Raw genomic sequence first — 24,690 nt, 5'->3', positions numbered from 1 at the left:
GTGCTGTGGTGGTGGTGCCTGGAAGGAGATAAAGAGAGCCAGCACCTCGGAGCTGCCTGTATCCCCTGTTGAGTGGCTGCCACTGGGTGCTCCTCTCCTGGGGCTGGGCTGGCGGACTCTCACCCTCCTTCCGTGGCTCTGGGTGAATGGTTAGTTCAGCTCCATGGCTCTCCCTTTGTGAAAGTGCTACGGAGTGTCGAAGGCCCTCAGAGAAGGGGATAAGACCCAACCTCAACAATCACGCATAGGAGACCCAGCTCCCCCTGCCTCTCTCCGTAGTTCCCTCTCCCGTTCCCCCCCTCCCCGTCTCTAACACAATGGGCCGATCAGCTGGTAAGGCAAGGTTGCACAGGATTTCGAGCGCTTGGGAAGCTGCAGGTTGCAGAACTTTCTGTCTTGTGTAGATTTGAAAGTCAGGTATTTTCCTGACATCAAGCTTTGCATAATAGGAAGATGAGATAGTAGATTTGTTGATAATATGAATTTGAATATTATTAAAATGTAGGGGGAAAAAGGAAGGGAAGCGCTGCTAGTGTACACAATAGTAGATCTTTGTAGATGCTCTGTCGTTGTGATGACTGCAGAGTGCATCACATTCTCTTTCTCTGAATCATGAGCTGGAGTCCATCAAATCAAGAGAGAGAGTTTTATTTGTAATGAAAAATATCAGTGATCGTTTGCTGCTTTACACAATATTTCCTCATAGGATATGTAGAGTCATGGTACATTGTAGATTTGTAAATAAAAGCTACAAAAATAATTGCTGTAAGAAATATCATTGAGTTACACAATACATTATTTGAAACTTTAGGATGATTTGGATATAAAGCGTGACTTATCCTAATATAGGTACCATTAACTTGCATTGGATTTGTGACACAAATGCTAAAAAGTTAGCATTTGAAACAGTGGCAAGGTAAACAAAACCAAATAATGGGTTGCTGTCATACCTGGTCCGTAAACTGCTTACAGGGTAAGACAATCTTTAATAAATTATCCCCAAATAGCAGGAACAGCACCATTTAGTGGTCAGGATGTAGGACCCAACAACTTCAATGACTAATTCCTCTGAACAGGGGAAAAAACCTCACTCAATTCACTGAGAATACATTACATTGGTTGAAGGAACAAAATTAATTAATAGGGGGGGGGGGGGGGGGGGGGTGGATGGCTTTTGACCACTTCTTTTGATTCCTCATGTCTTACCCATTGTTATCAAAAGTTTGATCCAAATCGGATGTTAGGTACTATAATTGTTGAATATTATATGAATCCTATAAATTAAAATGGCCAATTTTCGTGCAATAAATTAGCTTAATTTCTCAGAGATCAAATATTGTTCCAACAAAATAATGTTGCAGGAATGCTAACGTTAACAGAAACCATTTCAGAATAATCTGAGACGGTGGGTGTCAAAAACCTCTTACTTGGTATTTTTTTAAGTGGAAGGACCCTGTAGCAACATTGCAGCAGTTTTTTTCCAATCAGTGCATGATCATTCTTGAATTCAGTCTTGGAACACATAAAAAAATACTATTTGTAAACCAACTTATAAATTGTGGAGAAAAAAAAGCACATTAAAACAGAAACAATAAATGTACATGCATTTGAATCCAACTTGATTGTCTGGGCTGACTGATGTTGATCTTATTCTCCAGTGAAGGTAGGGTTAGCCACGGTGGTGGTCGCGTTCATGAATAGTGGATTGTCTCCCTATTGAGAAAGATAGTAAATTACGTATGATGAAAAATCAGTAATGTATGGAACTCAGATATCTGGAGTGATAAATGCGGTGTCTTGTTTTAAATAGCTGCTGTCTTTGTCAGCCATACATTTATAGCAAATCACAACATTGGCATGGATTTCGACTTACTCACAGTTACTGATCAAATCTTGCAAAAGCGCTTTATAAACAAGTCTCCTCCGGTTCTGGAGACCAATGCTGTGCAGCTCTATCTATTCTCAAAGGGCCCGATCCCAATTAAGAATGTATGCCTTTCCTCCTACGCACTTCTCAGAATTTGGTATTCCGACTTACTGTATTTAGTCGAGTAAGGCGCTCAGAAGGTGTGGCTACTTTGCGCACTCTGAATACATTTAATTCAACCACTGAAACCATCCCGCTTGTGGCCAACATATTTCCTCGTGGGGTTTTCATTCAATGGGGTTTTCAGTACTTTTGTCTTAAGCCATCCCTTTAAATATGAAGCACCTTTAATTAGAATTTTGTCGACAGACTCAATAGAATATATTGCGAGAACGGGTTCAGAATATAAGGGTCAATGAAAGAAAGCCATCTATGCATATTCGTCTCCGTTTCAGCACCAACTGGTGGATTAAAAAAAGACTAAATGCACCAAATGTAAATGCTTTTTCCATTTGGAACTGGTAGGTTCGCTAGATCTTATTCATGGTTTCCTCGCGCGTAAAGGTGGTAGAATTATTAGGGAACTAATTCAAGGTCACATATTCATTTATTCAAGCTCCACTTCAAACTAATAGTGGGTGAATATAGTATGTTATTCTCATGCTTAAGTTCTTTGTCAGAATACGCATAGAGAGAAAAGCACATAAAAAAGGGAATAGTGAATCTGGGCCAAAGTGATGATTTCTATGAAGTAGCAAATGTCACTCACCGGGGACCACTTTCCTTTCTTCTGCTCATTCTCAAACCTGCGGAACTCCTTCACGTCTCTCATGTAGAGGATGGCTTTGATGATGAGCAGGATCAGTAAGCCGATCAGGGCCACGCCCGCAATGGAGCCTCCAATGATGGCGTAGATGTTTGGCAACTCCGGACATTCTAAAACAATTATGACAGACATTAACAACCATACATTTTTAGGCCGTCCTGGAGGCTGTAGCATGTTACGTTTACTGTGAAAACATTTGGTAGCAAACATCTCTCGGACACTGTGATTCAGATGCTTTCAATGTGACTTGGAGGCTTTATCTTGATGCCCATCAAACAACGTGGTCGGTCAACTAAAACCCCCAGCAAACATGATCTGTTTTCTGTGGGCTATGAAGGTAACATGGACATACTTTTTAGTTGCACAAGACATACGTCTCTTACCTCTGGTCTTTAGTATCTGGGCGGAGTAGTTGTCCTCTCCATCCAACTGTTTAATGATAAAGAACACCCGGCAGTTCTCCACATCCCTCACGTCACAAGGCTTACCAGGTGGCAATGTCTCCACCATCTCAAATTCATTAATACTCTTACAGGTCTGGGAGCAGTTCTTGCTGAACGGGCCTGTCTGAAAGCCCAGACACTCGATGCACTTCCTGAAAATAGAAGAACGAGGTAGAGAGTGGAAAACTTCCTTGCTCAACATTTTGTCTTCTCCCTTTAAGGACTTCAACACATGCTTTGGTTCCAAAACCCCTCGCGTTGAGTAAGATGGCAACACGCAGAAATGATATTTTTAAGTGCTACATTCTGTTCTACCAGTCATCCTTTACGGTCAATGGTAACCGTCTTTGTTTGTCCTATGGTTGTGATGCAATTTAACATGTACACGATGGATCCAACAACATTACCTAAAGGGGCCAGTGAATACAGTGGTTGAGTGAGTGAAAAAGGTGGGCCCAGGCCGTCTTACCCCTTGGTTATACAGGGAGTCTGGCAGGCGGGACAGGTCAGACAGTAGGGCCGCTGGTAGCCCTCGATACACTTGCACTGGTTACACTGGCATGTGCCCCTGCCGCTGCACACGCTCCCGCTTGGTGTACGACACTGCTCATCCGACTTCTTGCATTGGCAGGCGGTGCCTTCGTACTCGGGGTTGCATTCGCAAATTTTACAACGGCATTTCCCGTTCCCTTCAACACAGAGACATGATTTTACGTCAGAATTGTTTTAATACTTCACGTGTGTACCCTCAGTCATAATGAGACTGTCATTATCAGATGGCAGGTGTTCTTTCTATTGTTATACAGTACATGTACTGTATATATATATTTCCATCTATATTTCCAATGTTTCTGTAAAAATCTATTAATCAATTTTTTTAATTTATTGATATTTTCATATATTCTATCAGACTGCACCTCCACACAGTTTGTTCTGAAACTTCTCGCAGCTCTCGTTTTCACACTCGCAGTGCGTGCCGTAGTAGGTGCTGCCGCCTTGTTGGGCATAGCACTGGCAAATGCCACACACACAGTCCCCTCGTCCTTCGCACTCCGTGCCGTTGTCCTTCCGGCATGCCGCCCTCAGAGAGCTCTCGTCCTTCTCCCCGATGGCGCACTCGCACTTCTGACCCACGAAGCCGGCATTGCAACTGCACAGAGTTGGGAGGAAAAAGCCTACTGTACTGATTGCTTGTGAAGACTTTACATTTACCACCCCCCAAAATTGTGGTGTTCCCCCTGAGTACAGAGAATAGAAATACAGTATAGAAAATAGAATGAAATAGATGGTTCATAACAATCCATGTTTCTCAGTTTCTTTGTTTTTCAGGTGACTCAATGCACTTCTAGGGGGATGAAGGGGAAATCATGCATCATATATTGGATTCAATATTGACTATATCAACATAAGTTGGAATATATTGGGGAAACAAAAGCACATGCTATTTGTTGTATATCCCAACCAATGCCCGCCTTACCTGCACATGCCACATTTGACTTTACCCTTCCCGTCGCAGTCCTTGTGATTCTCCTCCTTGGGGTCATCACATTCACACTCGCAGCGAGTCGACAAGCTCACCTTCAGCTTGTCTTTTATGCCCAATGGGCCAATCAGAAAAGACCTCTCCCTGTCTATACATTCATCTGCCGTCACTGTTACGTTGAAAGACACCTGAGAGGAATTCAGGAGACACAATGAGTAAATTTGTGGTATGTGTTTGGACAATGTTTTTTTTTGCTATTTATTATCATTTAACTAAATGGATCTAAAATAGTGTATAAGAGAGTAAAATAAATATTGTGTAAGATCATACAAAATACTTTGCTGTGACTCTTATGTGGATGATGTTAAAAATATTTGTTGGTCTGATGTGATTAATAAGTAGCATCCAGATACTGCAATTGATGAATTTATGAAATTGCTTCTTTTAATTATTCATAAACATGCACCTGTTAAGAAACTGACTGTTGGAACTGTTAAGGCTCAATGGATTGATGAGGAATTGAAAAACAGTGTGGTTGAAAGAGATGGGGCAAAAGGAGTGGCTAATAAGTCTGGCTGCACATCTGACTGGCTGACTTACTGCAAATTGAGGAATTATGTGACTAAACTCAACAAAAATAAAAATAAACTGTATTATAAAGCCAAGATCAATGATATGAAGAATGATGGAAAAAAACTTTGAAGTACTTTAAATTAAATTATGGGCAGAAAAACAAATTCAATTCCATCTTTCATCGAATCAGATGGCTTATTCACCAATTATTTTAACGATTACTTCATTACATGTAGCAAATTGTGCAAACTTAGGCAGGAAATGACAACAACGAACAGTGAGCCATTGTATTCATGCATAAAAAAAGAAAAGCATCGCAACTATGAAAGAAAAGTATTGCAAGTTTCAATGTTGTAAAGTTAGTGTGGGAGATGTGAAAAATGATTGTTATCGATCGACAATGACAAACCTCCTGGCATTGATAACTTAGATGGAAAGCTACTGAGGATGGTAGCTGACTCTATAGCCACTCATATCTGTCATATCATTCATCTGAGCCTACAGGAAAGTCTTTGTCCTCAGGCCTGGAGGGAAGCCAAAGTAATTTCGCTACCCACGAGTGGTAAAGCGGCCTTTATTGGTTGAAACAGCAGACCTATCAGTTTGCCGCCAGCTCTGAGCAAACTGTTGGAAAGAATTGTGTTTGACCAAATACAATGCTATTTCTCTGTAAACAAATTAACAACAGACTTTCAGCATGCTTATAGTGAAGGGCATTCAACATGTACTGCACTGACACAAATGACTGATGATTGGTTGAAAGAAATTGATAATAAGAAGATTGTGGGAGCTGTACTGTTAGATTTCAGTGCAGCCTTTGATAATATTGACCATAACCTGTTGTTGAAAAAACATACAGTACCAGTCAAAAGTTTGGACACACCTACTCATTCAAGGGTTTTTCTTTATTTTGACTATTTTTTTTACATTGTGAATAATAATGAAGGCATCAAAACTATGAAATAACACACACCGAATCATGTAGTAACCAATACTGTTAAATAAATCAAAATATATTTTATGTATGAGATTCTTCAAAGTAGCCAACCTTGGCCTTGATGACAGCTTTGCACACTCTTGGCATTCTCTCAACCAGCTTCAACCACCTGGAATGAATTTCAAATAACAGGTGTGCCTTGTTAAATGTTAATTTATTTCCTTCTTAATACCTTTGAGCCAAACAATTGTGTTGTGACAAGGTAGTTGTGGTATACAGAATATCACCCTATTTGATAAAAGACCAAGTCCATATTATGGCAAGAACAGCTCAAATAAGCAAAGAGAAATGACAGTCCATCATTACTTCAGTCAATCCGTAAAATTTCCAGAACTTTGAAAGTTTCTTCAAGTGCAGTCGCAAAAACCATCAAGCGCTATGATGAAACTGGCTCTCATGAGGACCGCCACAGAAAAGGAAGACCCAGAATTACCTCTGCTGCAGAGGACAAGTTCATTAGAGTTAGAAATTGGAGCCCAAATAAATGCTTCACAGAGTTCAAGTAACAGACACATCTCAACATCACCTATTCACAGGAGACTGTGTGAATCAGACCTTCATGGTCGAATTGCTTCAAAGAAATCACTACTAAAGGACACCAATAATAAGAAGAGACTTGCTTGGGCCAAGAAACACGAGCAGTGGACCCGTGAAAATCTGTCCTTTGTTCTGATGAGTCCAAATGTGAGATTTTTCGGTCCAACTGCCGTCTTTGTGAGACACAGAGTAGGTGAACGCATGATCTCCGCATGTGTGGTTCCCACTATGAAGCATGGAGGAGGAGGTGTGATGGTGTGGGGGTGCTATACTGGTGACACTGTCTGTGATTTATTTAGTATTCAAGACAAACTTAACTAGCATGGCTACCACATCATTCTGCAGCGATATGCCATCCCATCTGGTTTGCGCTGAGTTGGACTACTATATAATTTGTTTTTCAACACGACAATGATCCAACACACTTCCAGGGCTATTTGACCAAGAAGGAGAGTGATGGAGTGCTGCATCAGATGACCTGGCCTCCACAATCATCCGACGTCAACCAAATTGAGATGGTTTGGGATGAGTTGGACCGCACCGCAGAGTGAAGGAAAAGCAGCCAACAAATGCTCAGCATATGTGGGAACTCCTTCAAGACTGTTGGAAAAGCATTCCAGGTGAAGCTGGTTAAGAGAATGCCAAGAGTGTGTAAAGCTGAATCAAGACAAAGGGTGGCAACTTTGAAGAATCTAAACTCTAAAATATATTTGGTTTGTTTTACACTTTTCTGGTGACTACATGATTCCTTATGTGTTATTTCATAGTTGTGATGTCTTCATTATTATTTTACAATGTATAAAATAGTAGAAATAAAGAAAATTCCTTCAATGAGTAGCTGTGTCTAAACTTTTGACTGGTATGTGTTATGGCTTTTTAACCTCTGCTATATTGTGTATTCAGAGCTATCTACAGTGGGGCAAAAAAGTATTTAGTCAGACTCCAATTGTGCAAGTTCTCCCACTTAAAAAGATGAGAAAGGCCTGTAATTTTAATCATAGGTACACTTCAGCTATGACAGACAAAATGAGAAAAAAAAATCCAGAAAATCACATTGTAGGATTTTTTATGAATTTATTTGCAAATTATGGTGGAAAATAAGTATTTGGTCAATAACAAAAGTTTATCTCAATACTTTGTTATATACCCTTTGTTGGCAATGACAGAGGTCAAACGTTTTCTGTAAGTCTTCACAAGGTTTTCACACACTGTTGCTGTTATTTTGGCCCATTCCTCCATGCAGATCTCCTCTATAGCAGTCAGTGATGTTTGGGGGCTGTTGCTGGGCAACACAGACTTTCAACTCCCTCCAAAGATTTTCAATTGGGTTGAGATCTGGAGACTGTCAAGGCCACTCCAGGACCTTGAAATGCTTCTTACGAAGCCACTCCTTCGTTGCCCAGGTGGTGTGTTTGGGATCATTGTCATGCTGAAAGACCCAACCACGTTTCATCTTCAATGCCCTTGCTGATGGAAGGAGGTTTTCACTCAAAATCTCACGATACATGGCCCCATTCATTCTTTCCTTTACACGGATCAGTCATCCTGGTCCCTTTGCAGAAAAACAGCCCCAAAGCATGATGTTTCCACCCCCATGCTTCACAGTAGGTATGGTGTTCTTTGGATGCAACTCAGCATTCTTTGTCCTCCAAACACAACGAGTTGAGTTTTTACCAAAAAGTTCTATTTTAGTTCCATCTGACCATATGACATTCTCCCAATCTTCATCTGGATCATCCAAATGCTCTCTAGCAAACTTCAGATGGGCCTGGACATGTACTGGCTTAAGCAGGGGGACATGTCTGGCACTGCAGGATTTGAGTCCCTGGCGGCGTAGTGTGTTACTGATGGTAGGCTTTGTTACTTTGGTCCCAGCTCTCTGCAGGTCATTCACTAGGTCCCCCCGTGTGGTTCTGGGATTTTTGCTCACCGTTCTTGTGATCATTTTGACCCCACGGGGTGAGATCTTGCGTGGAGCCCCAGATCGAGGGAGATTATCAGTGGTCTTGTATGTCTTCCATTTCCTAATAATTGCTCCCACAGTTGATTTCTTCAAACCAAGCTGCTTACCTATTGCAGATTCAGTCTTCCCAGCCTGGTGCAGGTCTACAATTTTGTTTCTGGTGTCCTTTGACAGCTCTTTGGTCTTGGCCATAGTGGAGTTTGGAGTGTGACTGTTTGAGGTTGTGGACAGGTGTCTTTTATACTGATAACAAGTTCAAACAGGTGCCATTAATTCAGGTAATGAGGAGGACAGAGGAGCCTCTTAAAGACGAAGTTACAGGTCTGTGAGAGCCAGAAATCTTGCTTGTTTGTAGGTGACCAAATACTTATTTTCCACCATAATTTGCAAATAAATTCATTAAAAATCCTACAATGTGATTTTCTGGGTTTTCTTCTCATTTTGGCTGTCATAGTTGAAGTGTACCTATGATGAAAATTACAGGCTTCTCTCATCTTTTTAAGTGGGAGAACTTGCACAATTGGTAGCTGACTAAATACTTTTTTGCCCCACTGTATCTAATAGAACTCAACGGGTTTTCTTTAATGGAATCTTCTCTAATGTCAAACATGTAAAGTGTGGTGTACCACAGGGCAGCTTTCTAGGCCCTCTCCTCTTTTATATGTTTACCAATGAACTGCCACATGCATTAAACAAAGCATGTGTGTCCATGTATGCTGAGGATTCAACCATAAACGCATCAGCAACCACAGCTAATGAAGTCACTGAAACCCTTAACAAAGAGTTGCAGTCTGTTTTGGAATGGGGGGGTACATACTATAAATGTACATACGTGTTTACAAAGAAATGAAATACATATTACTGTTTTATCAATAGTTGATTAATACTTCAGTTATTATCAAGTGTTACCATATAAATATTTGGTATGTGATAGTCTTTTACTTCTGATCTCTTACCAAGTCTCCTACTTTGACGTTATCACAGACCCCCTTGTCCCCTGCGGGTCCCCCTCCAGGACAGAGTGGAGTGTAAGTGACTCTCACATTGTCAGGGAGAGCATCATGAGTCACTGTCACTTTGGAGGAGAGCCTCTGTGTCAGACACAAAACAGTCTCAGAGTTGACACCAATGCTAAATCACCAGAAAAAAAACATCCCAAGCAAATCCAAACTGATACATTATTCCTAGAGATACTAGAGGTTTATGATAAAAATCAAGCAAGGTTCTACACATTAAACACATAATTATTGGAGTACCATCTTTTTTTAAAGAGATTTGTTAAATGAATAAGAAAAGAAATATCTGAACAAGAATTAAACAAATATTGCAAATGTCTTACATTGTAGGCAGCTTGGATCAATTCAACAACATTTTTGGAGTCCTCTGACAATACTCCCACCTCAGACTTGGGGATCATTCTACTGAGTTCCTGGAAGATAGTTAGGTAAGACAACAACACATCACAATCGAATCAAGTACATTTCCCCTCAACAGAGTTTTGTTGGGGGGGGGGGTCAGGTGTATTGTGAGAGTTATTTAGGATACTCTTCATTATTATGTGGCAGTATTAATAAGTTACTGCATTACATATGTTGGCGTTTATAACAGTAGAAAAACTGAGGAAGAAAAAAAGAAAGAATGATCGAAATAAAGAGAGTCCACTTACCCTGTATACATTCTCCATGTTCTTTGTCACAGCAAAGATTGGCTGAATGTTGTTCTTCTCTAACTGCGAAGCCACTTGACCAACAGATGGGTAGTCCTACATACAGAGACACTTAACTTGTACAACCTCAAGAATGTAATTGTTTAGGGCCAAAAGGGTTGGAATATACAGGCTTTAGTTCAGTCCCAGTTCATTCATTACATATTTTTCATATTCTCTCATGGTATTTTTCATATCCAGTACAGTATATCAAAGTCTTGGTGAGGACCAATCATATTGATCTGAATGTGTCCCATGTCATCATCACATACCATGTCATTGCTCTTAGTGTACAGCTTGTTGTCCATGTAACATCTCTCGTCGTTGGGCTCCAGTATGCCAGCCAGCTTGCCATCCCCTGCCATGTGGAAGCCATCGTCGGTGGTCAGGACGATTAGCCGAGTGCTGCTATTCCTCCAGCCAATCCTGTCCTGTGGAAAACAATTGAAGGCTTCATGTAAAATGGATGGAAAAGATGCAAAAAAGTTTACATCCCACATTGGAGTTTTTTTGAGTCACACTCACAGAGGAAGTGTGAGTCACTTTATCTACTGTTCCCGCATGCAAGCCTCATGCAGTGCTATACTCAGCCTATCATGTGTGAGGGAGTGTTGTGTCTGAAGACAAAAAAGAGATGGGGTGTTTCAGAAGTGAACTACTTCCCCATCTACCTATCTTTCTACAGTATGTACAGTGGGGCAAAAAAGTATTTAGTCAGCCGCCAATTGTGCAAGTTCTCCCACTTAAAAAGATGAGAGGCCTGTCATTTTCATCATAGGTTCACTTCAGCTATGACAGACAAAATGAGAAAAAAAAGTCCAGAAAATCACATTGTAGGATTTTTTATGAATTTATTTGCAAATTATGGTGGAAAATAAGTATTTGGTCACCTACAAACAAGCAAGATTTCTGGCTCTCACAGACCTGTAACTTCTTCTTTAAGAGGCTCCTCTGTCCTCCATTTGTTACCTGTATTAATGGCACCTGTTTGAACTTGTTATCAGTATAAAAGACACCTGTCCACAAACTCAAACAGTCACACTCCAAACTCCACTATGGCCATTACCAAAGAGCTGTCAAAGGACACCAGAAACAACATTGTAGACTTGCACCAGGCTGGGAAGACTGAATCTGCAATAGGTAAGCAGCTTGGTTTGAAGAAATCAACTGTGGGAGCAATTATTAGGAAATGGAAGACATACAAGACCACTGATAATCTCCCTCGATCTGGGGCTCCACGCAAGATCTCACCCCGTGGGGTCAAAATGATCACAAGAACGGTGAGCAAAAATCCCAGAACCACACGGGGGGACCTAGTGAATGACCTGCAGAGAGCTGGGACCAAAGTAACAAAGCCTACCATCAGTAACACACTACGCCGCCAGGGACTCAAATCCTGCAGTGCCAGACGTGTCCCCCTGCTTAAGCCAGTACATGTCCAGGCCCGTCTGAAGTTTGCTATAGAGCATTTGGATGATCCAGAAGAAGATTGGGAGAATGCCATACGGTCAGATGAAACCAAAATATAACTTTTTGGTAAAAACTCAACTCGTCATGTTTGGAGGACAAAGAATGCTGAGTTGCATCCAAAGAACACCATACCTACTGTGAAGCATGGGGGTGGAAACATCATGCATTGGGGCTGTTTTTCTGCAAAGGGATCAGGACGACTGATCCGTGTAAAGGAAAGAATGAATGTATCGTGAGATTTTGAGTGAAAACCTCCTTCCATCAGCAAGGGCATTGAAGATGAAACATGGCTGGGTCTTTCAGCATGACAATGATCCCAAACACACCGCCCGGGCAACGAAGGAGTGGCTTCGTAAGAAGCATTTCAAGGTCCTGGAGTGGCCTAGCCAGTCTCCAGATCTCAACCCCATAGAAAATATTTGGAGGGAGTTGAAAGTCCGTGTTGCCCAGCAACAGCCCCAAAACATCACTGCTCTAGAGGAGATCTGCATGGAGGAATGGGCCAAAATACCAGCAACAGTGTGTGAAAACCTTGTGAAGACTTCCAGAAAACGTTTGACCTCTTTCATTGCCAATAAAGGGTATATAACAGAGTATTGAGATAAACTTTTGTTATTGACCAAATACTTATTTTCCACCATAATTTGCAAATAAATTCATTAAAAATCCTACAATGTGATTTTCTGGATTTTTTTTTCTCATTTTGTCTGTCATAGCTGAAGTGAACCTATGATGAAAATGACAGGCCTCTCATCTTCTCTCAAGTGGGAGAACTTGCACAATTGGTGGCTGACTAAATACTGTTTTGCCCCACTGTACTTATCTATGATACACAATGCTGCTTTGACAATAGGTTAACCAAACATTATATTGATGTTCAATATCAGTATGTTGATAGAACGTTGGTTCAACCAATTTTGCCCTTGGGATTAGACTACTCTTACCCCACATACTGCAGCCTGCATGATGGCGTCCAGCGTCCCTTCAGGGGAGTCCAAGTTCCCAGAGATACGCTGCTTGTCTACCTCCCTATTAAAGTCAGCTTTGTTCTCTGTCATGCTAAGAACATGCCTGTAGCCAAAGGCAGGTTGACAGAACAGCTCCTTTTCTTCGCATGGCTTCTTCAGCTTTTCTGGGTTGGTGTTAGTGAAAGGCAGGACAGTCTTGTCTACGAAAGAGCCGAAGCCTGCAGCAAAAGATAAAGGTGACAAAAAATACGATTCATGGACACTCATAGATAGACGAGGAATTGAGGCTGAGACAGACCTTGGTTCAAATACTATTTGAAATCATTTGAAATACTTTAGCTCGGCTGTTGGAATGGAATTAATAGACACGTCCCAAAAGGGTAAATCCCACCAACCTGGCTCCCCAAGGTATGCTAAACCAAATGCAAATAGAAGAGTCAAATGATATTTGATGATATCACCTATTCGCCCTTGTTTTGTGATTCCTTGCAGAGCTTTAAAGAGCTCGTTTCCCAGAGTCTTGATGCTCCTCAGATCGTCCTCCATGGAGTAGGAGAGATCCATCAAGTAGTAGAGATCAACAGGATAGCCCTCCACTCTCCGAAAGTCCAGCTTGAACGTCCGAGGCAGCCCTGAACAAAGCAAAATCGAGGTGAAAACTGAAATCTCAAGCACATAAAAATATGTCAAGTCAAAAGCACATGACGATAATGTGATACGATGAAATTTAGATAATTTCATTCTGTTTGATTACTTAGGGCTACTTTTAATATGTTCCAGCCATAGAGTTGGACAGAGGGCATAAAGCCAAGGTTGGTTGTTTACTGCCACATGCAGTTATGGGATGATTGCTGAGGAGTTTAATTAATTGGCAGATCCCTGGTGGTGACCTGGATGTAAATCTGTGAACCTACCTTAACCCATAGGAAGTCCCACACAGTTGACACCTTCAAAATGCTGAAAGTCTATAATGGCGCTGCCCATGCTAAAACAGGCTTTTAGTCCTTCATCCAACTACATGATTTTATCCATTTTCAAAACATGGCAGTCATCTTAGAACCCAGTTTGGGCGGTAATACAATGTTAGTGGCCGAAGAAGAAGAAAAAAACGAAGAAGAAGAAAAACCCAATTTGGCCATTTTGAGAACACCCACCTGGTCTGAGCTTCAGATTGACCTCCTGAGGACGCAGCTGGATGGGTTCGTCCTTGACAAATGCATTTGTGGACAGGGCGGTGTTCTTAGTCACAGTAAGGATATTCAGTGGGGATACAATGTCTTTTCCCATGCAGCCCCTCTCTTCTAGCTGAGCCCGGGTGTCACAGCGAGCTGCTTCTTGCTCACCTGGCTTGGTGAAGTTCTGGGAATGGGAAAAAACATAAACTCTGGATTTAAAATAAGTGTGTTTGGATTCATTTTGAATGGTTAGGGCCCTTAGGTATGTCAACCACGTCTGTAGACGCTCAATCAGACTATCAACAAACTATCCTGTAACTCAAAATGATAATTTTTCTTCAGTTGCCCATGCTCTGTAAATGTTGTTACAGTTGACTGCCCTTGTGCACAGTTACACATTTAGATGTAAAATGACTATTATTCAAATGATGGAAATAAAACGGGGTCTTCACAAGCGTATGCTAGCACACCAACCCACATACTGTGGCTTAACACCTTCATGCATATTCTCAGCTCTGTTTGCATACACTGCTTTACATAGACAGCCAAATGCATAGGGCTAGCACCTAGCAGCGGTGTAAGGTAATTAAGTAAAAATACTTTAAAGTATCATTATTTGGTGGCTTCTGTACTTTACTATTTATATTTTTGACAACGTTTGCTTTTATTCACTACATTCCTAAAGAAAATATTGTACTTTTTACTCCATACATTTTCCCTGACACCCAAAAGTACTCATTACATTTTAAATGCTTAGAAGGATAAGAAAATGGTCCAATTCACACACTTATCAAGAGAACATCTCGAGTCACCCTTACTGCCTCATATCTGGCGGACTCACTAAAAACAAATTTGTAAATGATGTCTGAGTGCCGGTATACTTAACATAACATGAAATAATTTATACTTTTACTTTTGATACTTAAGTATATTTTAACAAATACATGCACTTTTTATACTTAAGTATATTTTAAACAAAATACCAAAATACTTTTACTCAAGTAATATTTTACTGGGTGACTTTCACTTTTACTTTAGTCATTTTCTATTAAGGTAATGTATCTTTACTTTTACTCAAGTATGACAGTTGGGTACTTTCTCCACCACTGACACCTAGTGTACCCACACAGCTTTTATACATACATGTGAACTCACAAAGGTGTTAGAATTTGGGCCCACACCTGACTCTCGTTAATTTACTTCTCTAGTTTTAGCACTAGTATCACACATATTTGTGCTCCTCACCAGTTGTTTACACCACGTGCAGTACGCTCCTGATCTGATGCAGTCCCTGCAGGAGTTGATCACCGTTTTGGAACATACTTCCACTTCCTGGGAGAGAACTAGGGTAAACACACACACACACACACACACACACACACACACACACACACACACACACACACACACACACACACACACACACACACACACACACACACACACACACACACACACACACACACACACACACACAGGATGACTCTCATTATGTAATTGTGAGACTTTTCAATATCAAGAGGGGATTTGATGACTGTAAAAACTTACCTCCTCTGCCCATCAGCAGGAGTAGGAGAGACACACACTTATACATTCCCTGGTGACAGAAAGAGGGAACAGCCGTCAGTCCATCGACCTTGACCACGTCGAAGACTATTACAGGCACACCTTTTAGATATCCAGCGATATATATCTTTTACCATTCAAGTACCAGTAAAAGATGCATGCGCTGTAGCTGAACATACACTTTAAGAGCTCCTACACCACTACAATTTGATGCACATTATATGGCCACTGTACAACGCTCTGTCTGAGCAAAAACAATCTGGGTGGACGTGATCAACCCTCTCACTTTTAAGGGCAGTTGAACAAAATAAGAACTGAGATGGATCCATTAGAAGTTCAGAGTTAAAGAAATGAAGAAAAAAAGAGAACGTCAACAATGGCTACCACAGTATCGCCAGGCCTGGACACTTTCCCAAACATTCACACCCACAGTGCTTGTTGTTAATATACGGTATCTTCAAAACAAAACTCCTTGCAGCCAAGATCATAATAAATTGTTCCAAGTAAATGTTTGCTGTGCAAACTTCAAAAAGAGGAAATGTAAAATACATCCACAGGGAAAAGCACACGCAGGATGTCAAAGTTATATGCTTAATATTTTCATTTCTTTAGAGCTTGCACAAAAACGGGTGTCTAGAATTAAAATAACATTTCAAACTCTAAAAGTTGGACTTAAGTAACTCTAAATATATGGCTCTGGTATTTATTAGCACTGGTCATAATGATTATGTGCTCGTTCTGTTTGTGGTAATGGAGGCTAATATTGCCGTCGTTACTTGTTTTTGTGGACTCACGGCTTCACACCATTACAGAGTTGAAGTAAACAGGCCATACATGGTTTTACACTGTGTTTTCTGAATTCATTACTTTAAATATACATTTTTCTTACATGACACTTAATCTTTTCTCATAGAGGAATCTATAGTTCCACTTTCGGGACATTGGGCTGCTATAATGGAAATGAGTGGGCAACACAGACAAAGAGGGGTTTGCATACGGACCTCCATGAACTAAAACCACACATACTGAAGACAAATCCACTAATATGAATGGAGAGGCTAAAGGAGATAAAATGATCGTTCCAAAGCATAGCTGCTGTTACAGCCTGAATATACAATGGATTCAACTCTGGACTCACTCTGTTTGCAATAATAGTGTTTAACGTGATTTTAGAATGACTACCTCATCTCTGTAACCCACACATTCATTCAATTACATGTAAGGTCTCTCAGTTGAACAGTGAATTTCAAAAACAAATTCAACCACGACGACCAGGGAGGTTTTCCAATGCCTCACAAAGAAAGGCAACTATTGGTAGATGGGTAAAAAGAAACAGACATTGAATATCCGTTTGAGTATGGTAAAGTTATTAATTACACTTTGGATTGTGTATCAACACCCTTAGCCACTACAAATATGCAGGTGTCCTTCGTAACTTAGTGGCCAGAGAGGAAGGAAACCACTCAGGGATTTCAACATGAGGCCATTGGCGACATTAAAACAGTTACAGAGTTAAATGGCTGTGATAGGAGAAAACTGAGGATGGATCAACAACATTGAAGTTACTCCAAAATGCTAACCTAATTGACAGAGTGAAAAGAAGGAAGCATGCACAGAATACAAATATTCAAAAACATGCAACAAGACACTAAAGTAATACTGCCAAAAATGTGGCAGAGCAATTAACACTTTGTATTCAGGAACAAAAAGTTGTTTGAGGCAAATCCAAAAGAACACATTACTGAGTACCACACTCCATATTTTCAAGCATAGTGGTGGCTGCATCATGTTATGGGTATATGTGTAATCATTAAGGACTGGGGAATATTTCAGGGAAAATAAATTATGGAATGGAGCTAAGCACATGCAAAATCCTAGAGAAAACCTGGTTCAGTCTGCTTTCCACTAGATGTTGGGAGATGAATTCATCTTTCAGAAGGACAATAACCTAAAATTCAAGGCCACATCTACACTGGAGTTGTTTACCAAGAAGACAGTGAATCTTCCTGAAAGCCGAGTTACAGTTTTGACTTAAATGTACTTGAAAATCTATAGTAAGACCTGGTTGAATCATTTTTAAAATAATAATGAGCAAATGTTGCACAAATCCAGGTATGGGAGACTTAGAGACTTACCCAGAAAGACTCCCAGCTGTAATCACTGTCAAAGGTGCTTCTACAAAGTATTGACTCAGGGGTGTGAATACTTAAGTAAATTAGCATTTTTGTATTCAATTTTCAATACATTTGCAAACAATTCTAGAAACATGTTTTCACTTTGTCATTATAAGGTATTGTGTGTAGATAGGTGGGAAAAAATATATTTAATCCATTTTGAATCACACAAAAATTATCAATGGAAATCAAATGTATCAACCCATGGAGGTCTGGATTTGGAGTCACACTCAAAATTAAAGTGGAAAACCACACTACAGGCTGATCCAACTTTGATGTAATGTCCTTAAAACAAGTACAAATGAGGCTCAGTAGTGTGTGTGCAGTAGTGTGTGTGGCCTCCAAGTGCCCTTATGACCTCCCTACAACGCCTGGGCATGCTCCTGATGAGGTGGCGGATGGTCTCCTGAGGGATCTCCTCCCAGACCTGGACTAAAGCATCCGCCAACTACTGGACAGTCTGTGGTGCAACGTGGCGTTGGTGGATGGAGCGAGACATGATGTCCCAGATGTGCTCAATTGGGTTCAGGTCTGGGAAACGGGCGGGCCAGTCCATAGCATCAATGCCTTCCTCTTGCAGGAACTGCTGACACACTCCAGCCACATGAGGTCTAGCATTGTCTTGCATTAGGAGGAACCCAGGGCCAACCGCACCAGCATATGGTCTCACAAGGGGTCTGAGGATCTCATCTCGGTACCTAATGGCAGTCAGGCTACCTCTGGCGACCACATGGAGGGCTGTGCGGCCCCCCAAAGAAATGCCACCCCACACCATAACTGACCCTCCGCCAAACCGGTCATGCTGGAGGATGTTGCATGCAGCATAACGTTCTCCACGGCGTCTCCAGACTGTAACGTCTGTCACATGTGCTCAGTGTGAACCTGCTTTCATCTGTGAAGAGCACAGGGCGCCAGTGGCGCATTTGCCAATCTTGGTGTTCTCTGGCAAATGAAAAACGTCCTGCACGGTGTTGGGCTGTAAGCACAACCCCCACCTGTGGACGTTGGGCCCTCATACCACCCTCATGGAGTCTGTTTCTGACCGTTTGAGCAGACACATGCACATTTGTGGCCTGCTGGAGGTCATTTTGCAGTGCTCTGGCAGTGCTCCTCCTGCTACTCCTTGCACAAAGGCGGAGGTAGCGGTCCTGCTGCTGGGTTGTTGCCCTCCTACGGCCTCCTCCAGGTCTCCTGATGTACTGGCCTGTCTCCTGGTAGCGCCTCCATGCTCTGGACACTACGCTGACAGACACAGCAAACCTTCTTGCCACAGCTCGCATTGATGTGCCATCCTGGATGAGCTGCACTACCTGAGCCACTTGTGTGGGTTGTAGACTCCGTCTCATGCTACCACTAGAGTGAAAGCACCGGCAGCATTCAAAAGTGACCAAAACATCAGCCAGGAAGCATAGGAACTGAGAAGTGGTCTGTGGTCCCCACCTGCAGAACCACTCCTTTATTGGGGGTGTCTTGCTAATTGCCTATAATTTCCACCTGTTGTCTATTCCATTTGCACAACAGCATGTGAAATTTATTGTCAATCAGTGTTGCTTCCTAAGTGGACAGTTTGATTTCACAGAAGTGGGATTGACTTGGAGTTACATTGTGTTGTTTAAGTGTTCCCTTTATGTTTTTGAGCAGTGTATATGAATCTACATAGACTTATAGTGGCTTGCGAAAGTATTCATCCCCCTTGGCATTTTTGCTATTTTGTTGCCTTACATCCTGGAATTAAAATTGATTTTTGGGGGGTCTGTATCATTTGATTTACACATGTCTACCACTTTGAAGATGCAAGATTCTTGTGAAACAAACATGAAATAAGACAAAAAAATACTGAAAACTTGAGCGTGCATAACTACCCCCCCAAGTCAATATTTTGTAGAGCCACCTTATGCAGCAAATACAGCTGCAAGTCTCTTGGGGTATGTCTCTATAAGCTTGGCACATCGAGCCACTGGGATTTTTGCCCATTCTTCAAGGCAAAACAGCTCCAGCTCCTTCAAGTTGGATGGGTTCCGCTGATGTACAGCAATCTCTAAGTCGCACCACAGATTCTCAATTGGATTGAGGTCCGGGCTTTCACTAGGCCATTCCAAGACATTTAAATGTTTCCCCTTAAACCACTCTAGTGTTGCTTTAGCAGTATACTTAGGGTCATTGTCCTGCTGGAAGGTGATTTTTTATTTATTTCACCTTTATTTAACCAGGTAAGCCAGTTGAGAACAAGTTCTAATTTACAACTGCGACCTGGCCAAGATAAAGCAAAGCAGTGCGACACAAACAACAACAGAGTTACACATGGAATAAACAAACATACAGTCAATAACACAACAGAAAGAAAGTATTACAGTGTGTGCAAATGAGGTAAGATAAGGGAGGTAAAGGCAATAAATAGGCCATAGTGGCGAAATAATTACAATTTAGCAATTAAACACTGGAGTGATGGATGCAAAGAAGATGAATGTGCAAGTAGAGATAATGGAGTGCAAAGGAGCAAAATAAATAAATAGGTAGTTGGATGGGCTATTTACAGATATTGGTTCCTAACTCCCCTGAAAAGTTACATATCGCGGGGGCTATTCGATGCCAATGCAGTACGCCACAGGATGTTTTTGTGCTGGTCAAGGGCAGTCAGGTCTGGAGTGAACCAATGGCTATATCTGTTCCTGGTTCAATTTTTTTTTGAATGGGGCATGCTTATTTAAGATGGCGAGGAAAACACTTTTAAAGAATAACCAGGCATCCTCTACTGATGGAATGAGGTCAACATACTTCCAGGACTCCCGGGCCAGGTCAATTAGAAAGGCCTGCTCACTGAAGTGTTTTAGGGAGCGTTTGACAGTGATGAGGGGTGGTCATTTGACCGCTGACCCATTACGGACGCAGGCAATGAGGCAGTGATCGCTGAGATCCTGGTTGAAGACAGCAGAGGTGTATTTGGAGGGCAGGTTGGTTAGGATGATATCTATGAGGGTGCCTGTTTTTACGGATTTAGGGGTGTACCTGGTAGGTTCATTGATAATTTGTGTGAGACTGAAGGCATCTAGCTTAGATTGTAGAATGGAATTAAGCATGTCCCAGTTTAGGTCACCTAACAGTACGAGCTCTGACGATAGATGGGGGGGGGGGGGGGCAATCAATTCACATATGGTGTCCAGGGCACAGCTGGAGGCAATCGGAAACGGTGGGAGACTTGTTCCTGGAAAGGTGGATTTTTAAAAGTAGAACCTGGATAGTATGACAGAACTCTGCAGGCTATCTCTGCAGTAGATTGAAACTCCATCCCAGTCTCAAATCTTTGAAAGACTGAAACAGGTTTCCCTCAAGAATTTCCCAGTATTTAGCACCATCCATCATTACTTCAATGCTGATCAGTGTCCCAGTCCCTGCCGATGAAAAACATACAGCATGATGCTGCCACCACCATGCTTCACTGTGGGGATGGCGGTCTCGGGGTAATGAGAGGTGTTGGGTGTTGGGTTTGCACCAGACATAGCATTTTTCTTGATGGCCAAAAAACTCAATTTTAGTCTCATCTGACCAGAGTACCTTCTTCCATATGCTTGGGGAGTCTCCCACATGCCTTTTGGCGAACACCAAACGTGTTTGCTTATTTTTTTCTTCAAGCAATGGCTTCTTTCTGCCCACTCTTTCGTAAAGCCCAGCTCTGTGGAGTGTACGGCTTAAAGCGGTCCTGTGGACAGATACTCCAATCTCCGCTGTGAAGCTTTGCAGCTCCTTCAGGGTTATCTTTGGTCTCTTTGTTGCCTCTCTGATTAATGACCTTCTTGCCTGGTCCGTGAGTTTTGGTCGGCGGCCCTCTCTTGGGAGGTTTGTTGTGGTGCCATATTCTTTCCATTTTTTAATAATGGATTTAATGGTGCTTTGTTTTTGATTCCTCATGTTTTACTTATACTTAAATGTAAGAAGATCCAAATTGGATGTTGGGTACTACATGTATTGAATGTTATCTGAATCCTATAAATGAAAAGGGCTAATTTGGTTTATTTTCTCATTTGGCTTCTGGGTTACATTTGCTTATTAAATTAGCTTAATTTCTCAGAGATCAAATTATATTTCAACAAAATAATGTTTCAGGAATGCTAATCATATATGTTACTAACTACAGACATGATTTTAGAACAATCTGAGATGGTGCTTTTTAAGTTGGAATGACCCATACTCTTGTGAAATATTTCACTTCTCAAATGGTTAACTAGCAGTACTTAAGCAATTCACTCATCTCCTTATAAGGCATGAGCAATCATGATCTTTTCTTGCCTCACTAGGAAGTGGTGAGCAATCCGCCACAAATATGTGTCAACTAAATGGGTTAATATTAGAAACATTAAATGCTCCACTTTAGGCTATAGAGAAACGAATAATAGCCGGATAAAACAGGCTGTGAGCTTTCGTTTGTGATAATATTGGATAGCTACTGTCATTTTATGATATTTTACATTATTTCTAGTTCATCGAGTCTTTTTATCATTGCTTAGGAGTTTTTTCTGTCCTCCAAACATGGCATTAGAGTTACAATGTTAGTTCCTCTTGCAAATCTTTATTTGTATACGTGTTGATAAATCAACGAAATGATCTCATATGACAGTTAAACATTGGGTCAACGTTAGCTGTAAATAGGTCTTTCTAAAAAAATAATGGGCCAAAGTGTGACATTGGCATAAACATTTCAAAATGGTTTGAAACGAGAAAAAAAAATCAAATTATTACCTGTTTTTATAATGATAAAGTGACCATAAACCAGGTTCCCATTTTAATATAAGGATTTGTATGGAAAGCCAAGTTGAAGCCAGCATTACCTGTTGTCGTCCTCATAATAACCGCACGGAGCTAATAAATTGGCTACAACTTTTCAAGCACCAAATTGAGGAAATGTCTGGTTTACAAGGTAGGCCTATTCCAGTACTTACATTTCTGAGCTCCAAATTCAAGTTAAAGTAGGCTTCTTCAAGCCCCTTGTATTGTTTAGAATTGCAGGTGTAACATGGAAAAATTAATATATTTGTCATGTTATTTCATTACCAGATCATATTGTGAATTAGCCCTCTAGGCTATGTATTTTGTTGTCATTATATCCAGAATAATTAATAGGAATCGCGTTGGGTGTTGCACAATAGTTTATCCTACACAATTGCGTACAGTTGACTCAGTGTCCAATCAGAGGCATAAAAAACACAGGAAAACAACAGCTGTTTGTCACTTGACTGTCATTTGGGAAATTCCTTCATATTAGATGATGATATGTGAAAATATCCAGGCGTAACAAATCAGCTAGACACCAAATGCGCATTCAATACGTGTTACGCATAATTATTGAAGAACCACCTTAATGACAGTATGGATGTACGTTTGAAGTATCTTTCATTTAGAGGCATTTGATTTTGCAATTGTATTTATTATTTTGAATTAGTGTGACTTTGAAAACTGTTTTCACCCTGTAATATAAGAAGACACCAAATGTTACATAGTTACACTGCATTTCTGAGATCGCTATACCAAAAACACTTAGATCCAGGATTATTACATGGTTCAAGTTCAATGTCTAATTTAACTGATTAATGGTTAATATATGATATAAGGACAACTTACAATGCAAGGACAGAAAAGGAATACAAAGGGAAGGAAAGGAAGCCCTGCTAAGGTACACAATAGTAGACTTTGGTAGACAGAAGGTGCTCTTTGACAAAGGCCATGCCACTGAAACACGTCAGACTTTTAAAATGTTGTTTCCATTGAACATGCCATACAAATAAAGGCATTTTAATTAATTATATGAAGAGTGCCTTGGTCCTCCTCTCTTTTTGATGACAGAAAAGTAATGTTTATGTCACACGATTTTGGACAAATCCATCACGTCACCAACCATGATAATCAACCCGTGAATTTTATTGAATATAGCTATGATTCCCCCTTATATCTCAATGTAATGACATTTTAAAAAATTGGCAGATTTTATAGAAAGAACCAAATGTGTGCTGTAGTATGTAGAATAATCATATTGCTCAAGTGTGATGGTTATCTCTTTTACACCCCACAGAGCTTGCTTCCTCTCCAGATGTCTTCCTATAGTAGGTTCCTGTCTTTCTAGGGAGTTTTTTTCTAGCCACAGTGTGTCTACATCTGCATTGTTTGCTGTTTGGGGTTTTAGGCTGGGTTTCTGTAAAGCACTTTGTAACATCTGCTGAGGTCAAAAGGACTTTAAAAATACATTTGATTGATATATTTTATATAAATCCTTATAGTCAGGTAATCGTAAATCCTGAACCTAAATCTTTGATCTGATATGCCACAAAATTACATTATTTTTTACTTTGATCAAATCTACTTCAACACATTAAAAACTATTATCTGTATGCTTTTCCTAAAGATAGAATGTCCCATTAGTTACATTTTGTAATCAGTTATTAATTAGGCTTAATAAAAATGTTATTGTGTCCAGTAACCTTACATGAATCAACAAACATACATCTCAAATACAGCAGTAAGGATGCTACTCACAAAGGTCAAGGTGCTGCAGCTCCTACGTAACCCTCAACTCACTGTCATGGGTGTGTTCTCTATGCAGCTGACTGACTGCTTGAGGTGAATGTCAGTTAGCTTGTGAAACACAACCACCCACATGACAGGAAGGCTATGGAGGGAAATAGTATGAACAAAGAGGAAATGTACAAAACACTATTAAAGAACCCCTGCTCTTTCCATAGACTGACGAGGTGAATCCATGTGAAAGCTACAATCCCTTACTGATACCACTTGTTTAATCCACTGCAACTCAAAATTAGGAAGGTGTTCTAAATATTTTGTACACACAGTGTATAATATAATTAAGCAATAAGGCCCGAGGGGGTGTGGTATATGGCCAATCGCTATGGGCTGTTCTATGACACAGTCCTTAGCCGTGCAGTAAAAATAAATGTTT

At 40.8% G+C, this 24,690-nt stretch overlaps 1 protein-coding gene across 1 annotated transcript; it reads right to left on the bottom strand.

The window, feature by feature from the left end:
- Positions 1-632: 632 nt before the first annotated feature.
- Positions 633-24,425, bottom strand: LOC139396614 (integrin beta-2-like). Its single transcript, XM_071143575.1, has 16 exons — positions 24,270-24,425; positions 15,556-15,604; positions 15,253-15,350; positions 13,987-14,191; positions 13,294-13,464; positions 12,809-13,050; positions 10,667-10,825; positions 10,356-10,451; positions 10,029-10,118; positions 9,646-9,780; positions 4,614-4,807; positions 4,054-4,286; positions 3,606-3,825; positions 3,077-3,288; positions 2,637-2,803; positions 633-1,713 (listed from the first exon to the last, which is right to left on the bottom strand). The coding sequence occupies exons 2-16, from the start codon at positions 15,599-15,601 to the stop codon at positions 1,648-1,650; spliced, it is 2,334 nt and encodes a 777-aa protein (XP_070999676.1). The 5' UTR covers positions 15,602-15,604; positions 24,270-24,425; the 3' UTR covers positions 633-1,647.
- Between the last annotated feature and the right edge of the window lie 265 nt (positions 24,426-24,690).

The sequence above is a fragment of the Oncorhynchus clarkii genome, chromosome 3 (assembly GCF_045791955.1).
Source record: "Oncorhynchus clarkii lewisi isolate Uvic-CL-2024 chromosome 3, UVic_Ocla_1.0, whole genome shotgun sequence".
Taxonomy (NCBI): domain Eukaryota; kingdom Metazoa; phylum Chordata; class Actinopteri; order Salmoniformes; family Salmonidae; genus Oncorhynchus; species Oncorhynchus clarkii.
This window is presented reverse-complemented; position numbering and strand designations above follow the sequence as displayed.

Coding starts and splice junctions, on each gene's coding strand:
- LOC139396614 (XM_071143575.1), bottom strand. CDS start 15,601: ATGTATAAGTGTGTGTCTCTCCTACTCCTGCTGATGGGCAGAGGAG. Junction 10,452..10,666: donor ACACTAAGAGCAATGACATG/GTATGTGATGAT, acceptor CTCTGTATGTAG/GACTACCCATCTGTTGGTCA. Junction 3,289..3,605: donor ACTCCCTGTATAACCAAGGG/GTAAGACGGCCT, acceptor TTCTATTTTCAG/GAAGTGCATCGAGTGTCTGG.